The following is a 13,483-nucleotide window of genomic DNA, read 5'->3' as shown; positions in this document are numbered from 1 at the left end:
CTCCTTCGCGTGGTGTGCGCGCGATCTGAGTGCCCTGGCGCCGATCTCAACGATGCGGCGCGTCATGGACTTTTCGATAGCCTCGCGCACAAATGCCATCACCAGTCCAGATCTTGTGTCAAGCTAAGCTTTTCGAGCCTCTATTCCTTGGCAATTGTGCCTACAAGGGGTGTTTTCGGCTTCCGTGGGTGCCCTTTGCGGCGCCTGGCGGACGGATAAGCTTCCTTAGGGTTCTTAGATCGAGCTGGTGGGCGTGATGGGGACGATGATGTCACGGGTGTGTAGTGGACTTAAGCATTCGATGCCAGGGCTTCGGTGAGAGTAGTTGTGTTTTTTTCTATTCCAAGCCCACCTGCTCTGCTCTGTCCAACACATTTCCCGTGAGTGAGCATCATGTTTGATCTCATCCGCGACTCGGCTTTTGGCCATATCGTCCGCCTTGTGACGCGCAACAAATATCTCCAGTACCCCGAAGAGAAGGACCCCGAAATTTGGAAGAAGTATGTCAGTCATGAGAAATCTGGGTATGCCGCCTACCATGGATCTACGCAGGCGCCGGAGAACAAGGACGAGATCGATGAGCTTGCCCAGACGCATGGTGTGAGGAACCGGGAGGGACGCGATTCGGAGACTTCGTCGCGTACTGTGGGCAATGGTGTCAACGAGGCCAGTGGCTTGAGGATCGATCCTGAGAAGGGCAAGGACCTTCATGTTATTGATTGGTATGGTCCGGATGATGCTCAGGTATGTCTGCTCCATGTTCACTTCTTCGGATTGTACTGACGGCTCTGTAGAACCCAAAGAATTGGTCGCGAGGAAAGAGGTACTTCGTCACCTTTGAGATTTGCTTCCTCACCTTCTCGGTGTACATCGGTTCAGCCATTTACACACCTGGTCTCATGGGTGTGATGGCAGAGTTTGGCGTCGCTCAGGTCCCCGCGACCTTGGGACTGACGCTGTACGTTGCTGGATACGGTCTTGGTCCTCTCCTCTGGTCACCCATGAGCGAGATTCCGCAGATTGGCCGTCTCTGGGTTTACATCATCACTCTTCGTAAGTGCAGCCATTCGTTCACATCGACATGGCATGCTAACCGACACCAACAGTCATCTTCGTCCTTCTCCAGATCCCCACTGCTCTCTCCGTCAACTTCGGCATGCTACTCGCTTTCCGATTCCTGACTGGATTCTTTGGTTCGCCGGCACTCGCGACAGGAGGAGCCTCCATCGCCGACATGTACCGACCCAAGAAACAAGTGTACGGTCTCGCAGTCTGGGGAATTGGCGCTGTCTGCGGTCCCGTTCTCGGTCCTCTTGTGGGTGGCTTTGCCGTCATGGCTGAAGGTTGGAGATGGACCATGTGGGAGATCATGTGGCTCTCGGGCTTCTGCTGGGTCTTCCTCTTCTTCCTCCTCCCGGAGACAAGCGCGCCCAATATCTTGCACCGCAGGACACGCAGGCTCAAGAAGCTGACTGGCGACGATCGTTTGACCTGCGAGCCGGATATCATGTCTGCTGAGATGTCAGGCAAGGACGTAAGTAATCCTTCTTCACGATATCCAATCACCGCTAACACTACCTCAGGTTCTCAACATGAGTCTTCTCAAGCCCATCACCCTCATGTTCAAGGAACCCATTGTATTCCTGTTGAACTTGTACATCGCACTCATCTATGGTCTACTCTACATCTGGTTCGAGTCGTTCCCCCTTGTGTTCTCAGGACTTTACGGTTTCAACCTCGGCCTTGAGGGTGTTGCGTTCCTGGGTATCCTCGTTGGTACATTCATCGCCGTCATCGTGCTCTTCGCATGGAACTACTACTACCTGGAGAAGCAGTTCGATGACGACGGCAACATCGCGCCAGAGAAGCGTCTGATTCCCGCCATGGTTGGCTGCTTCTTTGTGCCAATCTGTCTCTTCTGGTTCGGATGGACTTCGCGGTCGGATGTGCACTGGATTGTGCCTATTATCGGGTCTGGATGCTTCGGTATCGCTGCCTTTACGCTCTTCCAGGCCGTCCTACCTTACCTGTCGGACGCGTACCCCGACTCTGTGGCCAGTGTACTGGCAGGCAACGACTTGATGAGGTCGTCATTCGGTGCGGGATTCCCCTTGTTCGCCAATGCCATGTACCAGAAGTTGGGCATAAATTGGGCGAGTAGTTTGTTGGGATTCCTGGGTATTGCCTTTATCCCGATCCCATTTGTGCTTTACAAGTGGGGCAAGCAGATCAGACAGAAGAGTAAGCTGGCCAGGAAGGATATCTAAGGGTGTGCAGCGGAATAGTCCTATAGGATGGACCATAATATTAGTTGTTCAAACAACTTCGATAAAGACGAGTGATTTCCCAGATGTGTGGAACGTGTGGTTGACGTCATCATCATACGCGCCGCGGTGATGCATATTTCTTTTGTGAGCAATGTCCATTGGCATGGGTGCGCCTGCGAAGGCGTGTGCTGCTCCGACGTAAGCAAATACGCATTGCTTTGTCGAGCAGTTTGATGAAACAGCAGACGTTGATGCTGCGTCATACTCGACGCGATGCAGGTGGCCGATCTCAACGGCTATACATAGTGCCGTGGTTATGTCGTGGAGTCTAGACACGTGCTAGGGGGACTCGGAAATGGAAACATCGTGAGTTTAAGAGGACGAGCGCGCCGAATGGACCCTGATGGCCGAAGCTGGAAGCATCGATCTCCCGGGAGTGACAGCCGATTCGGGTCTGCAGCGAGATTGGTGGTGAGGTCGCTGGGGTAGCCTCGAGGATGTTGGTGAGGGAAGGATGGCGCTAGGAGGGCTAGCGCGGAGCTTGTGGCGACTGGAGGCTGTATGGCAGTTCCAAGATTGCTGCTGTCTTGGATGGCAAAGAGTTGGGAGGCTAAGAGTTGGGAGGCTAAGAGTTGAGAGGCTAGGGAGTTTGCGAGCCGGGTGGAAGGCGCGGAAGCTGCCTAGGAACCAGTGAAGGTGCTACCAGGCAGTGTTGGGTAGTGCAGTGAGTATTAGGAGTGCAGTGAATGTCACCAATCCAGCTGTTCTTCTCATCTCACCACCTGTCTGTGCTGCACCGCCACAACATCCCGCGAACCTGTTTCGGCGCTGATCTTTACCCACAACGGCAAAGGCGGCCGTCGTCGTCAACATGAGCGGGCATGGCAGCGTGCGTTTTTCGAGAGCCGCTCCCCACAACGTCCTGCTGAACAACATGGCCATGGCGGACGCGACCAAGCCCGTCGTAGTCAATGCGCCCGAACGCCCGGGCTTGACGAGCAGCGCCTCGGGGTCGTCTGGCGACTCGATGGACGAGACGACGTCGCCCGGCGAGCCCTCGACGACCACCAGCAGCCGCGACCAAGTGGCGCCTCTGCGCGAGCCCCAGTACTCGTGGAACAGCAACGCCAGCTCCTCGCGCTCTCGCGGGCCTGCCATCATGACGGACCTGCCGCCGCAGACGCCCAACGGGGGCAGCGCGCCCACCTCGACCACCAGAGCCGCCCGCCCAACACCTGGCCGCACCATCAGCAGCGCATACGCACCTGCCCGCCGCCCGCAGCAGTTCTCACTGAACTCATCGGCCCACCGCCCGCGCAACAACTCGGCCACGCGCAGCCGCCGCAACCCCAACGCCGAGTACCGCGCCCAGGAAAAGGCCTACGTCCAACGCATCCGCCAGGAGGACCAGCAGGACGACTTCTTCGACCCGGCCCTGCGCACCCCGAGCCTGGGCTACAGCACCGACTCCGAGACGGACGACGAGTCGCCCTCGACCGCCGAGTATGTCGAGAACGACCCCTACGACCAGGAGACGCTGCTCTACTATGGCAACGACGACATGCAGCCCTCGATCGAGGAGCTCAAGATCCCCGCCAACCGCGAGCGCCTCGAGTGGCACAGCATGCTCGCCAGCGTCCTCACGGGTGATGTCGTCAAGCAGGAGAAGAAGCGCCTCATCGGTAGCACCGAGCAGCAGGGCGACAGCACCATGAAGGCCGAGATCTGGATGGGCATCCGCGCCAAGGTCTGCGGCCGCTCGCTGCAGGCCCAGCGCCGCATCGTCGACGACACCCGCAGCAAGATCCGCGCCAACCTCGAGAGCATCATCTCGTTCGAAGTCGGCGGTGAGGCTGAGGCTGGTCAGACGGCTGCCCAGCAGGTCGAGGACATTGTCAAGAAGATCGAAAAGGTCGAGAGCGTCTACCCCACGCGCCAGGCCCTCGAAGCCGCCTATCCCCGCGCCGCCTCGCAGCCCTACAAGGACGCCTGCGACGCCGTCATTGCCTGGCACAACACCATCGCCCTCATCAACACCGAAATGTCCATCCTTAAGAAATGGGTCGGCAACGAGGAGCTCGACTTCACCAAGCCCCGCCCGCGCTCGTCCCAGGACCACCATCTCACCGACGACTCTTCGTTTATTGACCGGATACTCAAGGAGGATGGCCTCAAGTCCCTGCAGGGCGACACCAACCTGCTGGCCCCGCTCGAGAAGGTCATCCAGAAGGCCAAGGCCACCCTCATCGCCAACGCCGAAGGCTTTGCCGAGAGACATCTTCCGCCCTACATCGAAGAGCTGCTGACCCTCATCAACTTCCCCTCGCGTCTCCTCCAGGAGATCATCCGCGTCCGCCTCTCGTACGCCAAGAAGATCAAGGACCCGTCACAACAGGGCGTCATGATGGCCGAGCAGATGATTGCGCAGTTCCAGATCCTGCTTGCCATGGCTGGCCAGGTCAAGGAGAGCTACATGGTCATCTCCCGGCCAGAGCCTGGCTGGGATCTGCCTCCGTGCATTGAGGAGAATTTCGACACCGTCGTGCTGGACGCGCTCAAGTTCTACTTCAAGATGCTGAACTGGAAGTTGGCCGCCAACAAGAACACCTTCAAGGAGGCAGAAATCCTCGAACAGGAGTGGGACTTTTGCAACAAGCTCGGTCGCCAGCTCCAGGGCGGTGACGTCGAGACTGCGGAACAGTTCAGTGTGCTTACATCCAAGTCGCTGACTCGTCTCAGCGCTCACTTTGAGCGAGAGCTGCAGCGTCGGCCGGACGAGCTCACGGGTTCTGAGATGGAGAAGCGATACAAGCAGATCCTCGATTCTGTCCGTGTCCGACAGCGTAAGCTGTTCCGTTTCTCCAGGATTCTCACGCAGCGCTTCGAGAACTGCACCGAGTTCAATATCAACAATATCGACCTAGACGAGGAGCAGCTTCAGGAATTGTACGAAGCTCTCGTTGCCACTGGCCACTTTCTCGTCGAGACCACCGGCGGAAACAACACTGGCATATACATCGTTGCATCACCGACGGCACTCGACCGACCGAACGACATCCAGTCGCTTCTTACAACCTGCTACCACGCAGAAGAAGCTCCAGAGGACCCCTCCAACCCATACGTTTTGATCATCAGACCAGAGCAGCCACTGTACTGGCCCGGCAAGAAGATGTCAGCCAACATTATCGAGCCCCATCTCGACCTCAAGCCTGGTCGATTAAGGCTCGTCGCGGATGGCTCGCAACAGCGCCTCGCAAACGCGAATCTATCATTCCTTTCGTCGATAGGCATGGAGCTCACCACCCTGATTGATCAGCGCGCCAATCTTCCCCGTGTCAACGCAGAACTGCAGAAGATCAAGAAGACGGCATACAAGCTGTCCAACACCATCATGGACAGTGTCGAGATTGTCCGCAGGCAAACAGTTGGTCTTGACTGTCAGGATCTCATCCAGACTTGTTTCGCTTTCGCGACGGAATTCGGTCAACGTTCCGTCCTCTACATGGACTACAACCGGAGGGCAATGAACAACATCAAGCTAACCAGGCTGGCACTCGACTGGGTCAGCTTCATCTGCGACGACTGCATTGCTTCGGACCGAAAGACATTTCGATGGGCTGTGGTTGCTCTAGAGTTTGCTATGATGATGACCCGCGGTCAGAACATCCTCTCCATCAGCGATGAGGAATACTCACAGCTACGTCTCAAGGTCGCTGGCTGCATGTCGGTTCTCATATCCCATTTCGACATCATGGGTGCGAGGTCGACCATCGCAGCTCAAGCCGAGCGACAGCGTCTCAATGCTATTGCTGGAAAGAGCCTGCTTGATCCGAAGAACGCAAAGGATGACGATGAGTCTATTGAGATGACGCAACAACAGTGGATGCAAAGGCTCGAAGAAATTGACACGTTCCGCAAAGACAAGGAAGCCGAACGCCAGGCTCTTGGCAGGGTGCTGGAAGACTCTAATGAAGCCGATCGAGCCCTGACCTACCTGTCTTCGTCTGCGACAAACGTCACACTCCGATGGCAACAGGGCCAGTTTGTCGGCGGAGGTACATTTGGATCCGTCTACGCAGCTATGAACCTCGACTCCAACCACCTCATGGCCGTCAAAGAAATTCGTCTCCAAGATCCACAGCTCATTCCTACGATTGTCGCTCAGATCAGAGACGAGATGGGTGTTCTTCAAGTGCTCGATCATCCCAACATTGTGTCTTACTACGGTATTGAACCACATCGGGACAAGGTGTACATCTTCATGGAATACTGCTCTGGTGGCTCGCTTGCCGGACTGCTTGAGCATGGACGTATCGAAGACGAGACCGTCATCATGGTTTACGCGCTTCAGATGTTGGAGGGTCTCGCCTACCTACACGACGCCGGTGTTGTGCATCGCGACATCAAGCCCGAGAGTAAGTTGGCTTCTGATCCTATCATGATCCACCCTTGCTAACCAAATCCAGACATTCTGCTCGACCACAACGGAGTCATCAAGTTTGTCGACTTCGGCGCCGCCAAGCTCATCGCTCGCCAAGGTCGAACCCTCGCCGCAGAACACAACGCTACACGCCAGGGCCGCCAACGCTCTATGACCGGAACACCAATGTACATGTCCCCTGAAGTCATTCGGGGTGGAAGCACAGGTCGCCATGGCGCTGTTGACATATGGTCACTGGGCTGCGTGATTCTGGAGATGGCTACGGGTCGCCGCCCGTGGGCTTCCATGGACAACGAGTGGGCCATCATGTACCACATTGCCCAGGGTGACCCACCACAACTACCATCCAAGGAGCAACTCAGCGACACTGGTATCGACTTCCTCAAGAAATGTTTCGACCGCGACCCGAACAAGCGAGCCAGTGCGGTCGAGCTGCTCCAGCACGAATGGATCATGACGCTCCGCGCCCAGCTCAGCCTGGAACCAGCGACGCCCAGTGATAGCAACTCTAGCAGCGGAACACCACAAAGTAGTAGGCAAAACTCCACCTACAACTAATCCTTGACGCCCTCATCAGCATGTTTCGTCATGAATCTTGATGATGTTGGCTGATAGTGCATAGTGGCTCGCCGCCTTTCCATACACAGGGCCAGTCTCGATTCTGGTCAGTGCCTTCTACCCTCTCCAGATGCCGTCTCAACAGGTTCCGGTGTTAGTCCCTTCACTATACCACCTGGCTCCACCTTTACTGGAGCTTCACCTTTCCGACAATTCAACTTCTCTGAACCATAAGGAGTGCTTACCTACACTTCATCTTGCGCCCCGAAATTTCGGGGACACGAAGATTGCAAACATTATTATATCCGCTTCTGCCTGTACTCCTCCACTTCCCGCTAGCGTCTCTTGGGAAGTATGGACAGGGCATTTCCATGGGTTCAACTCCCACTTTTGTTTCTTTTGTCAGGCGCGTCTCCTTACGTATGACCGCTGTCGGTTGGGCATTCTGTTGTAGGTGTTTCTGCATTAGCGAGGGCGTTTGTCCGTATCATTGTGGGTATGGGGCTTTACTGTTGGTTATCGTCCTTATACATGATGCTTGCCTGGGTGGTTCGGGCGAGCAACACTTTCTCTTATTGTCTAATCGTCGAGATGATGAAGGCGATGCGGTATATACTAAGCAACGATTGCCCTGCGTGGCTTATACATCCTTTGAACATGTGTGCATGCATGCCGCTAACCTTCCAAAAGTGATGTTTCTTAACTTTATGGCACCGTACTGCATGTAATTTGGGTAGTGCATGCTTATCACAGCCGCGGTCAATACGTACGTGTACTGTAGGCCTAGCACGAATGTATAAATCAAGAACACGGTCCACACTCGCCCTCCTCGGCATTGTCTTTCCCTCTAAACCATCCACTCCCTCAGCACCTCCTCCTCCACATCCCTAACCAAAACATGCACATGTTCCAAACTCCTCACACTCTGCAAATCCGTCGTATTCTTGAACCAGATAACCTTACTCCCCTCTTCCTTCTCACCCGCCTTATCCCTAAACTCTCTCTTCACGAACTCCTCAACCAACGCCCTCCCCTCCTCACTCAACCCTCCCTTCCCATCCACCGGTAACCGCTGCTTCAACCACACAACAACATGCCTGACACCAGACACAAACGCATACGCCCAGTCATTCCTCAGAATCTTGAAATCCGCTGGATCCGCAAAAGGCGTGCTGTTGACTACATCGAACCGCAACGCCCCGCTCTCGTCTTCAATCGGTTCCCAGAGAAGGCGCTGGTCGAGCAGGTATGTCATTACGCTGCCGTACTTCTGCTTCACGTGTGCGGTCCATGCGAGATATGCTTTCAAGGCGCTGGGCCAGCGTTTCAGCTCTTCGAGGTGGTTGGTCGAGATGAGGGTGTGCAGGTTGGACCAGGTGTGTGGTGTGAATTCTGCGTCTGGGAGGGAGAGCTGCTGCCAATCTATGGCTGTGAGGGCGAATGGGGGGTTGTCGCGGGGAAAGGGCAGGGCGGTTGGGTCGGGGTTGGATTTCCATTGCTGTTGGAAGATGGAGGGGAGGGAGGATTCGTCGATAGTGAAGTTGCGTGACATCTTGTTTATGGGTTGTTTTTGGAAATGTGTACGGCGGGTATATGTGGTATGCGGATGAGAGGTGAGAGAATCTGAAAACTGGGGAGTCGTGATGGTGATACTGAAGCGGTGGCCAAGTTGATTTCGAGGAGAGACAGTTAGCAAACGAGATAAAGTGATCCGAAAGGTAGATTTATTGATCATCTAGGTTATTGGGTCGTGGTATCCATGGATCGAGTACCGGTGTAAATCCGGGCTGGTAGGTGGGTGTACTTGCATATTTCGGCGGAAGCGCTTCCCGATTTGGACTGCTAAGACACATGGCAACACGTGGGCATGTAGTATACATCGATGCCGAGGAGACGTGATGAGGGGGGCAGCAAGATACTTGGAACACATAAAATGCATGAAGAAGGCCTTACATGGGTATCATCATACATGTTCGAATCAAATATAGGCTACTCTACAACTTTTCAAGCAAAATCTTGGCTCCAGCGTTTCCCCGAGGAGCAGCATCAGACTTGTCGCCCTTCTTTTGCTTCTTGCCCTTGGCCTCGCCATTTTGCGCGCCTGGAGGGCTGGCAGCCGCCTCTAGCGCCTTCTTCTCCTTCTTGAGCGCTTTCAGTACTTCGTCTTTCTTGGCAAAACCTTCAGCTTCGGTCATGGATACCACCACGAAGGAGCCTTGACCAGTCGCCCAGTTGAGCAGGTTAGACTTGATCTGAGGCCAGAGCAAGTCTGCAAAGCCGAGAGCAGGCTCTACGGGAACGACCTTCTTGGTGGTAGGGTCGAACTTGCCACCTTGCACCAGCATCTTCAACATGTTCTTGCCGTGACTGGTAGCCTTGTTGTCACCGGCGGAAGCAGGCAACGCAGAATCCAAGATCGATTGTGAGAGACGAGCGACCTCCGTCAATGCCTCCTTGCGCTTCGCTGGTTCCACCTCTGGAGCTCCAACGAGAACCTCGCCCATGAACTGTAGGCCGAATGTAAAGGAGGCAAAGTCAGCAGCGCGGGCGGTAACAGCTGTCAGTAGCTGCGGCTCGATGCTCTTTGCGATTTCCGAGAGACGGATGTTTGGGTCTTTCTTTGATGTTGTCTGGCGAATGACATACAGCTCGTTCAACCGCTCGCGCGTGTTGTCATCCAATAACCATTTCGCATCTGCGGCGAATGGGTATAGTAGGACTGTGCGTGCGCGTGCATCATTGACAAGGTTCAACACCTTCTCGGGAAGGGCGTCGTTGCTGGGTAGGAGCTCGCTGAAGATGGACTTGGAGGAAAGCTTGGTGTCATCCGTGACTGCCATAGCGGCAAGAAGAACGTGATGGGCGTGTTGGTCGAAAGCCATTGTCTCCATCGTGTCCTTGTACGGCCGCAGGAAGAGCTTGCGGTCCTTGGCTGTGCCGTATGCGAAGCAAAGCGACACCAGTCGCGACCCTGATTTTGTGAACGCGAGGTTCTTCATGAGATCTACGTTATCGGCTTCTTCACCCTCTTTGGTCGTTGGGTCTGGCTTCAGGTGCTCGAGGAAGTCGTTCGCTTGTTCGGTACCGGGTTCGCATACGAGGAAGTACTGCAACATGGCGTCGTGAAGCATGGTGAAGCCGGTGAGCTTCTTTTGGATAAGCGAGTTGATCTGGTTCTCAAGGTAGCCCATGATAGGCTTCCTCTTCTCCGGGGATTCTTTCAAGATGGCCGATAACTCTGCGCTGTCGGTGCCCTCGGCAGACAGACCCTTGATAGAGAACTCAGGACCGTACCATTCCCGGAGAAGACGGTTCTTCTGCTCTGGAGTGGCCACGGCCCGGTATATATCGTCTACGATCCATGCGGCTTCGGGGTGGTTGATCATGCGCTTGACATGGCTGTAGAACTCGGTGATGACGAGGTCGCGAATTTCAGGGTCGCTGCGATCGGTTAGACATGTTATGCCGTGCGTAGACATTGTACTCACCCCTTCTCTACCAACTTGGCGATCAAGAACTTGGAGTACTTGCCCTCGGCCAGGACCTTGAACTCGCCCTTCAGCTCTCTTGCAATCATTCGCCTCTGTTCCATTGTTGAGTATTTGATGGCTGTTTGGATGACACGCACAGAGTCGTGCTTGAAGACGAAGTCCTTGACTCTGCCTGTTATGATCTCGAACAGCTCCTTGACGAGCCCTTTCCTCTCTTCCTTGTCAACATGCGACTTCAGCCTGAGCTTCTCCCATAGCTTCTTGGAGCGTTCGATAATGTCGGCGTTTGGCTTCGCGGCCTTTCGTTCTCTGGCAAGAGCCTTTTGTTTTGCGTGCGCTTCTTTGGAATTGTTTACTAGAGGGACGGTTAGCTAAACTAACAGGCAAGGTACATGGCTCTATCTTACCATTCAACCCCGCCAACTTGGACTCTACGCCCTCACCCTCGGGCTTCTCCGAAGACTCATTGTCGTCTTTGCGCTTTTGTGTCTTGCCGTTGGACTTTGCGGGTTGTTCGTCGCTGCTGTCGGCGTCGCTCATGTCGACATCGGCACCGTCGGCCGCCGAGAATCCGTAGAAGCCATTGTCCTTCTCGCTCGTGTCCGACTCTTCGAAGTCGTCGGAGCTCTCTTCCTTGGCCTTCTTCGCCTTCTTGACCGGCTTAACGTCGCGCTTCTTCTCGCTCTTGGTGGTGGGCTTGTCGACCTTGACCTTTTTGCTCTTGTCCTTGACGTCGGGCGCACTTGCGCCGGTGGATTTGCGTTTGATACCGGCCATTTTGGGAAAGTTGTTGTCGTGTCGCAGTCTTCAAGCTCGAGGTCGCAAAAGTTCGCGACTTCCCGAACTTTTTCTGACAAGCGGGCCGGGGTTCTCTTCTAGCGTGACCCAATTGAGACTAGTACATCGGCGAGCCATGTGCTCCACACGCGCGGTTCACCAACTCTCCGAACGTCGATATCCGAATTCTGGACTTGAAGCTTGATGTCAGTCGAGAAAAGGTGCTATGCTCATCCTTGTGATAGATTGCCAGAATCGCAGTCGCCTGGCCTCTACAAACTCGAGCCCAGCCATTAGTAGACAGCAATTATCCGGGCCTTCAAACTAATGATTGAATTATTGGTATCTCGATTGAAGCCCCAATGGCTATTATTGAAGTGCTGGTTCGTAGTTTCGGCATGTCCGACAGCTTCGGCCTCTTCTTTCTGTCGACCATTTCTGTACCTTTGCTTCTCACCACACTTACAAATTTTTGAGCTGTTGTGCACCTTGTGTCTTACTTGCTTTCAAGAAGATAATGGCGAGAATTATGAGCACAACAGGGATATCTGGTAGTCAAGCAGTGATCTGAATTGCGCTCCCGTACATACCTAGGTACATAATAGCTACCCCGTCATTACACCTAAGTCAAAGAAAGGCACGTTAGATGCTCTACTACATTTGAGACACGTATTACGGTTCTATTATGATCTCATCAATGCGGAACATCTGTAAAAGATTTGGTCGCTTGCTTACTCCAAATCTTGCCTGTTTCGACGAGTGTTGTGCAAAATGATCTCAAGCAAGCTATTAAGTCCAAACGTAAATAAAACATTGTACAGACAAATGAACGTCTCTTGCACGAGGCATTGTAGGGTTTTGTGTTATGTGCAGCATTTCACAGCAAAAAACAAGGGTTTGGCTGAGGGATACCCCTGAGGTGCCCCAAAACAGCGGAAAAAAAATATCCTGGAGTATCTGACAATGCCAGACGAATGCTGAACAGAGTGGGACTCGAACCCACGCCACTTTCGTGACCAGGATGCCTCTCGATTTTCATCTTAAGACTTAACGTTAAGAAACCTTAACCTGGCGCCATAACCAGCTCTGTATGGGATGTTAGAGTGGATGCGTTGAAGATGGAGATGTTTAGACTAACCGGCCATCTGTCCTTCTCTAGGAATTGATTGAAAGCCGAGCAAATACATTGTACATATTCCTATGAACGCGGGGGTTGAGAGAAAATTCACTTGAGCGATGCGGGGCAGTTGGGTAATATGGACCACACCAATGCCGACCTTGGTCCAAATGCAACCTAACCAGTAAAGGAAGGACACCAAAGCAGTCAAGATCGGCGTTGCTACCAAGTCACATCGTTCCGGGAAGAAATCAAACAATCCATTGATGCTTTGCGGTCTATACGGGCGTAAGACCAGAAGTGATCAAACCCTGAGGCAGTGTAGACTTCCAGGCTGTTTATGTCTAGAATCTGTTGCGTCTTTCTCTTGATACAATTTGCCGCTCTGCAGTAGTAATTGGTCGCTGCGTGCTTCTTGAAAAGCTGTGTCACTGCTTACAGAACAGTGGCAAGGCAAATCCCAACTCTTTTGAAATGCACACTACATCTCGCACTCCAAAGACAAAGAAGAAGGGCGAGTACGATTTCACTGCTACACCTTACACAAGGAACAACCCGGGCACTGGACAGGTGCCCCGCTGTCTACATCTGTGCAAGGCACCAAAGTTAACCAACCCCCAAAAAAACGTAGACATTTAGATTTATCTTCCTCAGCAGGCGCTCAATATCACCTCAGATCGAGTGGCTGGAAGAAGTACTGCTGGTTAGTTGGCAAAGCAGGATGTTTTCGGGGCTTCTGTGAAATCTTGGCTTATGCATGTGCGCAAATGCGCATCTGCGCACCGTAATCGACGGTAAGAATTTCCTTCCCAATGCAGTATTTTCGGCATCG

The 13,483-nt window shown here is 53.8% G+C and overlaps 4 protein-coding genes across 4 annotated transcripts; 2 read left to right on the top strand and 2 right to left on the bottom strand.

The window, feature by feature from the left end:
- Positions 1-393: 393 nt before the first annotated feature.
- J4E86_011512 (uncharacterized protein) lies at positions 394-2,267 on the top strand (the record flags this gene model as incomplete). Its single annotated transcript, XM_051452003.1, has 4 exons — positions 394-744; positions 795-1,053; positions 1,107-1,534; positions 1,584-2,267. The coding sequence occupies 4 exons, from the start codon at positions 394-396 to the stop codon at positions 2,265-2,267; spliced, it is 1,722 nt and encodes a 573-aa protein (XP_051296799.1).
- A 934-nt stretch (positions 2,268-3,201) lies between these two features.
- On the top strand, positions 3,202-7,266 carry J4E86_011511 (uncharacterized protein; the record flags this gene model as incomplete). Its single annotated transcript, XM_051452002.1, has 2 exons — positions 3,202-6,682; positions 6,734-7,266. The coding sequence occupies 2 exons, from the start codon at positions 3,202-3,204 to the stop codon at positions 7,264-7,266; spliced, it is 4,014 nt and encodes a 1,337-aa protein (XP_051296798.1).
- An 847-nt stretch (positions 7,267-8,113) lies between these two features.
- Positions 8,114-8,818, bottom strand: J4E86_011510 (uncharacterized protein; the record flags this gene model as incomplete). Its single annotated transcript, XM_051452001.1, has 1 exon — positions 8,114-8,818. The coding sequence occupies one exon, from the start codon at positions 8,816-8,818 to the stop codon at positions 8,114-8,116; it is 705 nt and encodes a 234-aa protein (XP_051296797.1).
- Positions 8,819-9,260: 442 nt separating this feature from the next.
- J4E86_011509 (uncharacterized protein) lies at positions 9,261-11,534 on the bottom strand (the record flags this gene model as incomplete). Its single annotated transcript, XM_051452000.1, has 3 exons — positions 9,261-10,707; positions 10,755-11,112; positions 11,165-11,534. 3 exons carry the CDS (start codon positions 11,532-11,534, stop codon positions 9,261-9,263), a joined length of 2,175 nt encoding a protein of 724 aa, XP_051296796.1.
- Positions 11,535-13,483: the final 1,949 nt, after the last annotated feature.

Source organism: Alternaria arbusti, assembly GCF_024043155.1.
Source record: "Alternaria arbusti strain BMP 1465 chromosome Unknown scaffold_36, whole genome shotgun sequence".
NCBI lineage: Eukaryota > Fungi > Ascomycota > Dothideomycetes > Pleosporales > Pleosporaceae > Alternaria > Alternaria arbusti.
Note: the sequence above shows the minus strand (reverse complement) of the source record. Positions and strands in the feature narration are given on the sequence as shown.